We start from the raw sequence: 14,371 nt of genomic DNA on the forward strand, positions 1-14,371 counted from the left end.
TAACCTAAACTTCTCCAGCTCTGACTCTTTGTTCATCTGCTTTAAGCATCCTTCCCTGCATATACAAGAGACTTGCACTCCTTTCTGACTCCTAGTGTTTGCTGTAACAGCTAGAATTGTTTCTTGCAGTATGAACCTCTTCTACCGGTGTCTGCCACTATTGAACTGATACTAGTGGAAGATGTAAAAGTGAACCCTACTGATGTCTCCATTTACAATCACCCTGACATACAGGTAAAGAATTATTCTACTACTTTCTAACTGCAGGGAGGAAAACATAAAAAATTATATGATATGTTTGAGGATACCAGTATTAGCAATGTACTAGGAAGATACAGGCTAATTTTGGATGCTTTTCTTGTTTTGCAGGCAGAACTTTTCATCAAAGAAGGTTCTGGATATTTTTTCATTAATACCAGTGTTGCAAATGTTGTAAGAGTGGTTCATGAGGAAACTCAAGGTATTGCTTTGGTGAGTAAAGTATTTTGTTATTTTATGTCTTTTTGGCAATCTGAATATCATTGTGCAGTTTCATCGCTATTGGTCGTTTTCTAGTACACGTGGATAGAGAGACAGTAAGTGAATCTTGGCTATGTCTGCCTGTCACAGTCAAGCTTCAGGCAGGGGATCTTTGCACTAGCAATTTCAGGAATAGTTTTACGTCTAGGAAATTGTTTCACTACAGTTGTGATGCATACGTATAATCTGTACAAGATAAAAGCCAGTACCAAGTTGTTCTTTACCCATTACAATACTGCAGTAAAATGCTCCTGATTTCATAAACACAAAATGAAAAATAATGTGACAGAATTATTCAGGAGTATTATACAAAAGATTAATTAGTTTCTAGAATAATATTGGAATATTTGTGGTAGGCCAGTACTTCTGCAACCTTCAAATTCTTCTTCCAGTGCTGTTTCAGGATATTTGCTAACACAGTTTTTCATCCTGATTTTGTGAATAAATATCTAGTAAATCGTTTATTTCTTATCTCCCTATTAAGTTTTTAATGCACTCTTCCACTAGAAGATGCCACTAGTAAGCTACAGTTATGCTTGACTTCATCCAGGCTCAGGATATGAGATGCATTCTACAGTGAACAACAATAAACTATATATTTGCATTGTAGCTTTCATTAGACAAGAATTGGAAGTGACACAAGTTGTTTTAAAGAGTAGTCTTTACAAATTTATAATTTACAGATTTATCTTGTAATAAATAATGTTGATAAAGTTGTGAAATAATGATGACAAAGGTGGATTTTTTTTTTTCATTGTTGAGAATATGGAAAGCACTGGTGAAATATTTGGATTGTCTCTAACTGTTGAAAGTGTAAGGTGGGAATATTTTTCCAACCGAGTCAGTGTTGTGGTTTAACCCCAGCTGGCAACTCAGCCCCACACAGCTGCTTGCTCGCTCACTCCCCCCCCCGGTAGGATGGGGGAGAGAATCAGAAGAGTAAAAGTGAGAAAACTCGTGGGTTGAGATAAAGACAGTTTAATAGGGAAAGCAAAAGCTGCACTCGCAAGCAAAGCAAAACAAGAATTCATTCACTCCTTGCCATAGGCAGGCAGGTGTTCAGCCATCTCCAGGAAAGCAGGGCTCCATCACACATAACGGTGACTTGGGAAGACAAACGCCATCACTCCAAACGTCCCCCCCTTCCTTCTTCTTCCCCAGCTTTATATACTGAGCATGACGCCATACGGTGTGGGATGTCCCTTTGGGCAGTTGGGGTCAGCTGTCCCAGCTGTGTCCCCTCCCAGCTTCTTCTGCACCTGGCAGAGCATGGGAAGCTGAAGAGTCCTTGATTTAGTATAAGCACTACTTAGCAACAACTGAAACTGAATCCCTGTATTATCAACACTGTTTTCAGCACAAATCCAAAACATAGCCCCATACCAGCCACTATGAAGAAAATTAACTCTATCCCAGCCAAAATCAGCACAGTCAGCTAGGCACAGAGGTGGGGGAAAAAATAGAAGATGAGCTTATTTTTGTACATTGTACACTGTTTCAACTCTTAATAGTCTTTCAGTCAGATCTCCCTCATGGGTTTAGCAGTGCTTTAACTGATGTATACAAGATAATTTCAGAATAGAGCAGTGAACTCAAGTAGTGGAACAGTGCCAGCAAGGTAGGCTCTGTCAAGTATAAAGAGATTTATTTTAACTACCTGTCAGATTAAAGGAGAGAAAACTCCACTTTTTAACACATTTTAAAACCTTTTAAAGAACAAAACGCCACCTCCCCCCCATTTTAAAAGTTGCTAGTCCTGTGCGCTGTGCTTGAGTTAAATCCCAGTATTGCCTATGGATTTTTCTTTCTATGGAAGCCAGCAGAATGGTCTGTGTAGAGAATCAGCAAATTCCAGTCTGTGGAGGATGATACTGTGGCAGGTATCAGTGGAGCCAAGTTGATACAGGATGGTTTGATAGTAAACTGTTCTGAGAAACTCAATTCAAGTTATCTAGAGCAGTGATTCTCAGACTTTTTACTGGGACTGCCAAGGATAAATTCTATACTTCTTGCCCTCTTTTTTGACATGGCAGCTTTTCTGGATGTGAGTGGTAGCATGGGAGAAGAATGAATAATGGTAAACAGTGAAATACACTGTACACTAGGGAGCTACTGGACACCTAATAGGAGATGAGAACAGAAGAGGTAGCTGAGACAGGAACAATTTTTGTAAGTTGTAGTAGCCGTGCTGTCCCTTTTGACCCTCTGTTCTGGTAGCTTCTTTTCTCTGGTCTCCCAGCCCACACTGAGCTCTATTACATCTTTCTTCCCGTGGCTGTGCTGGCTACCTTCTCCTGGCCCCATCCCCTTCTCTGCTTTCCATGGCTGTGTGTTAATAAGTGCCCCCAGTGCCGTATTACCTGCCCACTTTGGGAACTGCTGCTGTTCTGAAAGCTGACATTTATTAAAACTTTATATTCCTTTCTATTTGGAGGCAAAAGTAAGAGTGGTGCCCTCAAAGAACAAAATGTCAGCTCTTTCCACTGCTGTTACTGCTAACTCCTGTAGTGCTGCCAAGTAATGCTATGAATTATATTAAATTCCTTTGAACTGGGGGCTTGGCTGTCCATCACCCCTTGTTTCAAAGAGTTCATAGGCCAGATGAGTGAACAGAATAGGACACCAAATGTCTGTGCTGTCTCTGGCCAAAGTGAAGGCCCCTGTGAAGGTGAAGAGAATAGTTGGGATCATCCCTGAGGTGTGTGACAAGGTCAGGCAAATTGCAGGAGAACTGCAGAGATGATGTGAGCAAGGTATGGATGCATGGCCTTGAGAAAGTGTGTGGGGACAACTTTGGGATTGGTGCCTAGTTCTGAGGGCTTGTATTTGTGAGCAGCGGTCTCTTTTTTTTCTTCATTATTTGATTCTCACTGTATTCTGAGAAGTGTAATGTGTATGTTCTTTGTAGAAAAAAATTAATAAAATAGTAATACTTGTATCAAAGAAATACCTGATTTGGCAATCGTGTTCTTACTTGGAAAGACCTGCCACCAGATTTTGGCTATTCATTCAGACTGAAAGCAATAACTGTAAAGTATGAATCTTGTGGGAAGCAATACCAATACTTTATAAGCCGAGTCTCTGTTGACTTTTGTTTTTTCCCCTTATTGTTTTGTTTTTCACTCCATTAAGAAAAGTCTCATTGCTCTCAATGTTTTGTTGTGGGTTTTTTGTCCTTCTGATGGCAGAAGGAGAATAACAGGATGCCAGACTGTTTCTAGATTAAGGTACGTTAATTCAGTTGCTGCCCAGAAGCCGTCTGCAGTAGCTCAATAGCATGGTACCTTTTACATACATTTTACAGCTTTACTTTTACTTCGGTGGAACAATTATCTGTGTCTACGGCTTGGAGACTTCTGCATCCAACTACGTCTGCCCGGAAAGTGATACAAATTTTATCCTGTGAATGACAGACAAGTGAAAATAAGAAGTGCTATAATAGAATTTTCTTTTGGCATTGTAGGTGCATCCTCTGCTTCCAGGATCAGTGACTGTAATGATTCATGACTTGTGTTTGGCTTTCCCTGCACCAGCTAAAGCTGAAATTTATGTATCTGATATACAGGAACTGTATGTCCGAGTTGTTGACAAGGTTAGTGGCTTTGAAACCAGAGTTATTAGCTGACCCAGATTGCCCTCATTCCTGGTGCTCATCATGAACATAACGATGAGACATGTACAAGATGATACGATGTAGTGGTTAGGGCCCTCTGCTGCAGCTCTGTGACCTTAGAGAAATAGTTTGATCTCCCTGTGTTCCTGTTTCTCTCTCCCAAATTTATCCTTTTAGGTTATAAGTCTTTCAGAGTATCACGTATCTCTTACTTCATATTCTGTGTGGCAGCAATCTCAACTTTTGCATTTACACAGCAATGTTAATTCATAATTTATGTGAACACACCAATTTACATTTCCTGTTGTTTAAAGTCCATGAGAGCAATTCTTTTAGGAGTAGGTTTTGCCCCAAGGTCATTTTCCATATGTCATGTTTTAAAAATGAACAAAAAAAGAAAAAGTCCAACTCATTTTACTTGCCAGCTTGGGTGCGTCTTATACAAAATAAGTGTTGATATTTCTGGATGTTTTAACTATGCCCTTGCCAGCTGAAAGACCTGAATGAATTTATTTAATTTGATGCTAACCACAGCTGGCAGGGATTATCCTTTAAAATCAGTGCTAATCTAACCTTAGGGCTTTATCTCTAATACCCTACTAAAAGTGTAATACAAAATAAAATGAAAACATTTATGCTAATAAATAAGAATAGTTTAAATGAAAAATGACTGGATGTGACTGTGTTTCAGGTGGAGATTGGAAAAACAGTTAAAGCTTACGTCAGAGTTCTGGATGACTCTAAGAAACCTTTTCTGGCTAAATACTTTGCTGTCATGGATCTAAAACTAAGAGCAGCATCTCAGATTGTTTCACTTGTGTAAGTTAATGGATTTTTTAATTAATCTGCGAATATGTTTATGGGCAGAATGAGCAAAAAATGAGTAAAGATATTGGCTTGGAGGCATGGTAGTATAAAATGACCGAGTATTTATTTTTATAAAGCTTTAATTACCTTTTAGATGTCTTTTAAAATAGTTACTTGTCAGGAAAATTGCCTAAGCTAACCATCTAAATCTTGTTGACTGATGAATGAGACTGTATTCATACGCTATAATATTTCATAGAGCCTTATGCATCTTGGAAGCAGAGACTTGGCAATCAATGTCAGGTGAAGAACTATGTGAAATATCTGATGTTATCAAACTCATTCTGTCTGTTACTTAACCTTTTAGAAACAGGTAGGCTAAATCACCCTATTGCCTCGAAGCTCCTTATTTTCCAAGCTCTAAAGACAATGATTAAAATCACAGAAAAAAAGTTTTTTGGACTGTTGATTTTTAGTGTTGAGATAATCAGTAGGAATAATTCGGCTTTGTATGGGGAAGTGCGTGTGCGTATTTGCATACACCATGCAGTACTGCTTAGCTGTATCTATCCCTCTCTGTTAAATAGTGTCAAGGTATGTAATCAAGGCTTGTGCCACTGTTGTCCATACTGGTCAAATTGCTAGTGGGCTTTCTGGCAGAGTTTTGGTCTGTACCAACTAACACTCTGCTTTCATTTTCATTTCAGGTATTTCATTTTAAGATAAAACACAGGCTACAAAGAGTCATTTCATGATGTTACATGTAGAAATGTGATGGTTACCTTAATTTTGCTTAAGACAGTTAGTCGTCCTTATGATAAAACTGCTATGCACTAAGTAAGTCCTTTGCATTTGTTATTCATGTAATTTATTCAATGAACTTTTCTATTTGAATGTGTTTCTTTGCCACAGCCCACTCAGTGAAGCTCTTGATGACCATACTGCCGCTTTTGTAGTGCATGGGATGGCCATTGGTCAGACTACTCTTATGGCAACTGTTGCTGACAAAAGAGGACAAAGAATCAACTCTGCTCCACAACAAATTGAAGTAAATTGTTTCAGATAAAATATATGCATAAACAAAATATATGTTGTTATAACACAGGAACAGTATATTACAGTTAATTTATAGTATAGTAATTCATTTGCCAGAATGATCTGTTTACATTTTCTGTCCAGAAGTTACCCAAATGCTAGTCTGTTTCAGATTAAAAACCAGATTTCTGTTTTTTAATTGCAAGTGATGAGTTAAGTTTCTGCATGCTCAATTTACTGTAATTAAGCAAGTGAAGACCCGGTTTTACACTTGTGTGTTCTGTTTTGTGACATAAGTTATCTGATTGAAATAGTGTGAACACAAGTATTCGTATTTCTATTTTTAGGTCTTTCCCCCATTCAGACTGCTGCCAAGGAAAGTGACCCTAATTATTGGAGCCATGATTCAGGTAAGGCATCTTCTTACATATTTTCTTTCTTTTGCAATTTCTATTTTAAAATAAATGTATATAACTTACTTTTCAGGAGTAGATATTCATCTTGGCAATTTAGCTGCATTCACAGTGAATACTCTTCCTAACAAGAATAGTTTCATTCTTGAGCCACCTTCCGTTTTATTGTATTGCCGGATCAAAGGTTTTGTATTTATTTGTGTCAAGGGAGTGTCAGCTTTTCCAGTGTTAAACACCAGCACAGCATTAATAAACATGTCACCTCCATGAAATTAAGCATAGTGGGCAAGTTCAACAAACTGAAACACAGAGCAGAGCTGTACCGTGTGTGGTGAAGAGAAAGTGAGGTAAATTTTTATGAAACTTTCTGGACTGGATGTAGCATCAGCCTCTCACATTCTACAAAGCACACGGTCCACTTTTGTGCTTAGCTCACATATTTCCCAGTCCATCATCATGCAGTGTGCAGGAGAAATATGCTCTGAGATGCCCTGGGAAGGTTCAGACAGCCTTTTCTTACTGAAGACATTGTGGTGCTGAGCAGGGAAGGGGTGTACCCTGTAACATTAACCAGAACAAATATCTGATGGGTTAATTATAGTTGTTCTGTGTGCTATTAATTATAGATCACTTCAGAAGGAGGCCCTCAACCTCAATCCAACATAATTTTCTCCATCAGCGATGAGAAGATTGCATCAGTAAACAGCACTGGACTTGTCAGAGGAGTGGCAATTGGGAATGGAACAGTAACAGGAGTGGTGCAGGCTGTTGATGCAGAGACAGGGAAGCTTGTCGTGGTGTCTCAGGTAATGTTTTATGATACTCTTTGGGGCTGAAAGAGGCTCTCTAACTCATGGGTTTGGCTCAAAAGAGGCAAATAGTCTTTTTTGCATTAGTAGTGTTATCTTGTGCACTTTCCTGGTTTCCTTAAGGAGATGAAAAATCAGTGTTTCTTACTCCCTGGCCTGTGAACTTATGCATTTGCTGACAGAGGTGATAAGTTCAACAGATAGCTAAATCTTGCTATACCTTAAAACAAAGTTCTACTGATAACCCAGGGAGACTTTATGAACAGTCTGTTTGATATCTTTACAATTGATTAGTAAATCTAGAAAAGCTGATCTAAAGAAGCCTTTCTAAAACAGCAGAAGGTTGTCCTTGCCTGCATCACCTTACAGTTTAGCAGCATCTTATGTCACTAGAAGTCAGAAGGTAACTGTTGCCTAAGAAACCCTTTGTCTCTTAAGCTATAGGCAGGCTGTATAGAAAGGTATCATCCTGTGCTGTGGTCTGAATCCCATCTATGAAGTTCAGGCAACGAACCCCAGAATTCCATCAGAATCTGTGTCTGTATAATTTCCTACTAGCTGAGTGTGAGGGAGCTGTTGAGCAGGCCTGTAAGGGAGCACAAGTCCTTAGGACTTGCATGAGACTCAGAACGACAGAACTTGGGCCAAATCTTATGGCTCTTCATTTGAGGTCAAGGCAGGACAGCTGCTGCATACCACAAAGCTCTGCTGCTTGAAAGATGTCACCACAGGCCAAGAGGAGACAAAGTCATTTAAAAAAATAAAATAAAATAAAAAAATATATATATATCTGCGCTTTGTAATGCAGGGGCAGCAGTCAGCCCTGATGCTGTGGCAGGAAGCAGAATGAACTTGAAACCTAAATCTCCTGCCCAATGAGGTCCAGGTCTCACCTTTCCTCCCCAGTATACGGTAGGAATAAAATCTATCAGGAATGTCAGGATATGTGAAGAGGAGACATCAGAGTATCACACACATCATCCTTTTATTCTTGATCGTCCTGTTTGCTGCTTACCATTCTCATTTCCTTCTAATTTTCTCAATGTCTTCCTTTACCTTCTGGGATTATTCATCCCTCTTCTCCTAGGGACCCCTATGATCTAGTCCCTTGCTGTCAGTCACGTCTCAGCTCCATCATTCATGTCGTCAGTAATTTTCAGTAATCTTGAGCAGAGCTTTTTTTTTATTTTTAATTTAGGTAGCATTTTTAAATGCCTGTCAAATTACAAAGTTAATACTTTTGTAGTTTTTTACAGTCCTACTGAATTACATGCATCTGTATTTTCTTTAATAAGTCACATGCAAATCACATGGCAGTAGTGATTAGATAATGGCAAGATAGCAGATAGATCCTGAAGTGAAATCTAGTTCACATTTGACAAGTGCTCACAATGTCTTCCCTTCCTCCTTTTTAGGACAAAGTGGAAATTGAAGTAGTACAGCTGACAGCTGTTAGAATTCGTGCACCAATTACACGAATGAAAACTGGTACACAGGTTAGTTGATTTGTGATTAGCTTTTATTGCCTTAAAATTTTGATGTGCAAGCTGTGACCATTCTGATTAGGTGATCTGATAATACCACTCCAGCTCTGAGTGGTCGCCGGCTCTGAGGGGTACCACTGCTACTGCAGGAATGAATGTGCTGTCAGTGGAGAAGCTCCAGAGCTGAACATATTAAAACAGAAATCAGGACAAGTTTACCTTGTACACCAGACTGTTTTTCAGAAATTCAGGCTCTGCTGAAGAAGGATCATTTAATATGGAGAAGAGTTCTCTCATCTTCATTCAATTGCAGTGGAGACTTTCTTCCTTTGTACATTAAAAATCTACAGTATGTCTGCTATATCCAGAACAACAGATACTGTTCAAATTGTCTTTTAATAAGTCTATGTTTTAACAGTCTATATTTCCTCTATTAGTTACTCATTCCAAAATGGCTAGTGATTCTAGCTCGTTGGTCCCAAGTGAATGAATTGCTTTGAAGATTAAAAAAAAACCTCGAAAGTCCCTGTTTTGTGTTTATATGTTATGTTGTCTTGATTTGGAGAGTTGGGAGGGGAAGGTTGATGTCCAGAGCAGAGTTAATCAGGGAGAGCATCTAGACAAAGACACAGAAAACTTAAGAGTTTATGACTTATCAAATCACTTCATCTTAGTTAAGATGAAGTGATTTGATGCTACAAATGGGACAAATGAATTATCGAACTCATATTTTCTGATGGAAAACTGGTACTTGTTTTTCGTAGAGCATGTAGCAAATGAGAATAAATCAAAATTTACTTTTTACAAGTTGGTGGTTGAGTCTTCTGCCTGATACATCCTTGCAACATATACAGCAGCCAAACCGTTTTCTTAAGAAATACCATCTCTTGACCAATGAATTTTAAGTTTAATTATATTTGCTCTGCGCAGGTTTGGTTAGTGTTGTAGAATTACCTAAGAAAGTTGGTTTCTCTATTTCTAGATGCCAGTTTATGTAATGGGCATCACCAGTAGTCAGACTCCTTTTTCATTTGGCAATGCAGTTCCGGGGTTAACGTTCCACTGGTCTGTCACAAAGAGGGATACTCTGGATATCAAGACAAGACACAGTGAGGTAAATTGTGTGTGTGTATGTGTACTTGCATGTGTGTGTATCTTGGGAAAAGGAAACTGCCCCATAATGGGAATTGAGAAAATATTGTTGCTTCCACTTACTCAAAATCAAAGAGTGATTGTCGGCATTGGGTGTGGTCTTTCCACTGTATCAATGTCATTTCTTTCCATGAGTAAAATTTTAATCACTTTCTCCTGTCCAAGGCTTCTTTTCAGCTTCCTGCAAAATACAACTTTGCAATGGATGTTTATGGCAGAGTAAAGGGAAGAACAGGCCTGAAAGTTGTTGTGAAGGTCCTTGATCCCACAGCCAACCAGTTTTACAGCATGGCAAGAGAACTGTCCGATGAAATCCAAATTCAAGTACGATGATGTTTCTCACAGTTAATGTTTTAATATCTGTTTCAGAGGTGAATTAAAGTCTTGTATTTGAAGTCAGGAATTTGAAATGCAAGGGAGTAGTTCCAGGTTTGGTTTAACTTTGAGCCCTTACTCTTGTTTGTATAATGTTCCACTGTTTGGAAACCTCCAAGTTCCCCAAGTGTTGGTAAGGTTTACACTGAACCATCACACACTGGTGTGATGCCTGAATGAAATTCAGGAGTTAGTTTATGTTGTAGACCACCTGAAATTGAGTCTTGTGGATAAGCAGTGTTAGAGCTGTAACAGAACCTTGCTGGTGTAGTTCCCCTCTGCACAGTAATACTTCTTGTTTAAAGTGCTTATCATATGTCTATGCAAGCATGTTAATTTGGATCAGGAATTAGCTTCTGAAATGAATCTCCTGGTTGTTCCCACTTACCATGCTTTGGGGGGCAGTTTCAAGTTATGCGAACTGGATTCTTTAGATGGAACAAAGCTGCAAAATGTGCTTGAGGAGTGCACCTCGTGGGCATTCAGTTCATGGGCTCAGACTTGGGGTAGTCTCAAGTAACTTGGGTGAATGTGGGGTCTTCAACACCATTTCACTTGACAAATCTGCTGCTGCTTTCATACTGCTTCATAGTATAGCTATAGCCATAGCCATAGAAATGAATGCTCTTCAGAATAATTTGTAGAAGATACTGCCTATGCCATTCTCAAATATTCATGTTAATTTTCATTTTTTTACCGTATAAAGTATGCAAGGGAAAAAAAAAGTGTGGTATAGTTTTACTTGGGTTTTTTTGTTTTGAAGGTGAAATAAATGGAAATAAATTACTTGCTGCACACAACAGGAGGCTAAAATGCCTTTCATTTTCCAGGTGTTTGAAAAACTTCATCTAGTCACTCCAGAAGTAGAAGCAGAGCAGATCTTAATGTCACCAAATTCCTTTATTAAACTTCAGACAAACAGGTTAGTGATCAGTTTTCATACTGTGATTTGTGTCAACAGTTTATCAAAACCATAAAGCAATTCCGTTTGAAGTAAGCTGTTTCAGTCTTTTAAAAAGAATATCACAGTACATCTGTATAATACACAACTTATCTGGTGATTAATAGTATCTTATCTGTACTCTTGGGCTCTGTCAAATCTTGTATTAATTAGATTGTAGCTAGAAAAGTAATTCAATATTTGGAACTTTTAGATCCTTATTTTAAAAGATGCTGAGCCAGTTAAAGCAGTAGCCTGCTTCCACTAGAGTTTTTTATGGGCGATCAAGGCTTTATGGAATATACTTCTCTGTATTTCTTACGCAGAGGCTATGACTAGATTTTGAGATTAAAATGTCCTTTCCAAATGAGAAGTCCTTTTTACATGATCTGTTTTCGAAGGCTGACATTTCAGACTCATTTCAGGCTTGAAATTTGGTTTTCCTAGCTTAAGAATGTGCAAGTATAGACAATAGGACATATGCTGAGGGTGAGGCTTTAGATGCATTTACTCTTTTAAGGGGAAGGAACTATTAGTTTCACTGGAACTCCGGTGACCATGGTAATTCAGCATCTGCTTTTGAAACGGTTATATAGGAGTCCTCTTATTTGTCGTCACTTGCTAATGTTGTTTTGCTATCTCTTCTGAGCAGTTCTTCTGATTAATTAGACAGTAAGTTGCTAGATATCAGTTTGTACGTTTCTTTGTCCCATTATCTTCACTATCCAATGTTGGAGCCCCTATGTCTGAACTCTGCCACCAGAGACAGTTACACTATTGCCAAGAAAAGGGCAACTAAAATCCAGCTTTAATGCTTTTTTCCTAGGATGAAGTGGAGTATTTCTGTCTCAATGGAGGAGCTTGGGAGGAAAAAAAATCATTTACAGATCTTTTAGAAGATGTGATAAGTGATACTTAAAAGTAGCTAATGTCTCAGAATGCCCACTAATTACAGTTTATGTATTTGCTCACTTTATTAATATGTAAATACCATGGTGAGAGTTATTCCAAAAATTAACCTTGTCTACAAAACCATTTCCAAGAAACCGATGAGATCCACTTAATCAAGTCCCTGACGTTATCTCTAATACCAGCATTGGCCCTGGCAGACTAATTTCCCTCTAAATATTGTTTACAGAAAATCATGGCAGAAACTGCATGTTGTAGCCTTAGCCATTATTATTTGGAATCAAGTTTACATCAGTGAATGATGACACTGCAGCGCAGTGGATGAAAACTAGATTTCGATATATGCCTAAACCCAGATAAGACTTCTTCCAAGTGAGCTTGAATCAGAACGTAAACCTTTCTTAGACTAGAGCACAGGCTTTTCAGCTTTTATTGCAGACACGTGGAAAAAACACATACCAAATCACAATCTTTTAGATTTGCATAATATACTGGTGTAAATACGGTTTTACTCATTTAAGGGGGTCCCCCGTATTTTTATTTTTCTGGTTTGTTCGTTTTCTTAAGGGACCGAGTGGCTTCACTGAGTTACCGTGTCCTGGATGGACCAGATAAAGTTCCCGTTGTAAAAATCGATGAGAGGGGCTTCCTTACCTCTGGGTCTTTGATAGGATCATCAACAATTGAAGTGATTTCACAAGAATCATTTGGGATCAACCAGACCATTGTAGCTGCTGTTAAGGTAGTATCATCTCTCTTTCTTTGCAGTTTCTGGTAGAAGTATATTGTTACTACTGCAACAGGGATGGTTAACTGCACATTTTGAACTTCACTTCTGAAAAATGTGAAGTATAGTAATTAATAGTGAGTTCTGAGCTTTGGAAAAAAGGTTTAGTTCACTAAATTAGATGGATAAACGTTAAATCCCAGCAAATTCTTAAATTTGGTACATTTTACAAAAAGGCCTTTGTGTGCATGTGCCTTAAAGAGTTTAAAAAAAAAAGTTTGTCCTAAAAATCTCTTAGAAGGATGGTAATTACAGAAGTTCAAATAAAAAAAGATGTTAATGTCATAAACATGCATTTTACAATGTGTGAAAAAGGTAAATGTCATCTGGAGTAATGAATATAAATGCAGCATCTGTTGTGAGGTACCCAAGTGATACCTAGATTTTCAAGATATTAGGGATGTAACTGTACAGTGCCCAAAAACTTCATTTTCTCTGCTGTTTCCCAGCAGTTCAGTTTTTACATATAATGAGACTCTCTGCATGAGAAAGCCTGTCTTATCAAATGCAATAATTTAGCTGCTGTTGCCTGTATTTGGCGAGCTGGCAAGGAGCATATCCAAGGCTGCCCTATGTGCCTAAGCCACACTGAAATGTGGATGCTTCAGGGAAGGACAAATCTGTAGTAAAACTCAGCAGTTTGTTTGCAGGCTAATGAAACACCTTTCTTTCTCAAAACTTCATCTGATTGAATGCTGTTACGTGAAGTCTAATGATGTTACTGGTTGGGCACTTAGGACATAAGGGAATGCACGTCCTTCCTTTCTGTTCAAAAGTCCTTGTGCCAAGAATTTTCTACATCCAGTAACATGAGCCTTGAGATACCCTCTGCTCCACTTCCTCTTATCCCTTTTTACTCTGTCAGCATCTTTCCTATGTCCCAGCTAAAGGAGGAAGACATATAATTGAGTGCCAACTTTAAATTATTTGTAAGTTTTATTATTATAATAATTGTGAAGTGGCTTGATGGGGTTTTTTAATTTGAATTTTGTTTTTTACCATAATGTTCAGCTTTGTCCGTAGGACAGCATGTAGGTCTGTCCTCCTGGGTGGAGAATGAAAAAAAGAAATGGTGGCTTAGTTTCACTAATGCCACTCCTGCTGCTAGGTGGTGGCAGTGAATTTCTACAGCTCTGTTATAGATGACCTTGTTTCTTCCCTTCACTGCTGGATCCGGCGAGTGAAACACATCTAATGAGTTTGGGGTTGGCTCAAATGACATTTAGTCAGCATATAGTGGTACTGAAGTTAAATTCTCCCTTCGTGCATCCTTTCTGTACACAGTTAGGATATCGCAGAACTGTGGAGTCAGTGCACTATGATATTAAGATTGTGAGCTCTTTGTAGTAGCAACCATCTCAGTTCAGCATCTCGTACAGCTGATTTGTTTTCCTGTACTTATTAGGACTATCCTACTTCTATGGAAATAACTTTTAACCTCACAGTAACTCTGTGAGGTAATACAGTGCCGCTGCCTTCATTTTATGGATGAAGAACTGAGAGTTTGAGTGGTATTGCTGAAGGTCAT

At 38.5% G+C, this 14,371-nt stretch overlaps 1 protein-coding gene across 2 annotated transcripts in view; it reads left to right on the forward strand.

Annotated features, from left to right (window-relative positions):
- Nucleotides 1-14,371, forward strand: part of NUP210 (nucleoporin 210) — a 69,505-nt gene that overhangs the window by 41,085 nt on the left and 14,049 nt on the right. For both annotated transcript variants that reach the window (XM_072876267.1, XM_072876268.1), the window contains exons 19-30: nucleotides 130-234; nucleotides 370-471; nucleotides 3,983-4,111; nucleotides 4,824-4,951; nucleotides 5,852-5,987; nucleotides 6,322-6,384; nucleotides 7,014-7,193; nucleotides 8,612-8,692; nucleotides 9,663-9,794; nucleotides 9,998-10,156; nucleotides 11,038-11,129; nucleotides 12,624-12,798. In XM_072876267.1, the coding sequence (XP_072732368.1) occupies nucleotides 130-234; nucleotides 370-471; nucleotides 3,983-4,111; nucleotides 4,824-4,951; nucleotides 5,852-5,987; nucleotides 6,322-6,384; nucleotides 7,014-7,193; nucleotides 8,612-8,692; nucleotides 9,663-9,794; nucleotides 9,998-10,156; nucleotides 11,038-11,129; nucleotides 12,624-12,798 (1,482 nt within the window). The remainder of the gene's footprint in view (nucleotides 1-129; nucleotides 235-369; nucleotides 472-3,982; nucleotides 4,112-4,823; nucleotides 4,952-5,851; nucleotides 5,988-6,321; nucleotides 6,385-7,013; nucleotides 7,194-8,611; nucleotides 8,693-9,662; nucleotides 9,795-9,997; nucleotides 10,157-11,037; nucleotides 11,130-12,623; nucleotides 12,799-14,371) is intronic.

The sequence above is a fragment of the Ciconia boyciana genome, chromosome 11, assembly GCF_034638445.1.
Source record: "Ciconia boyciana chromosome 11, ASM3463844v1, whole genome shotgun sequence".
In the NCBI taxonomy this organism is placed as follows: Eukaryota; Metazoa; Chordata; class Aves; order Ciconiiformes; family Ciconiidae; genus Ciconia; species Ciconia boyciana.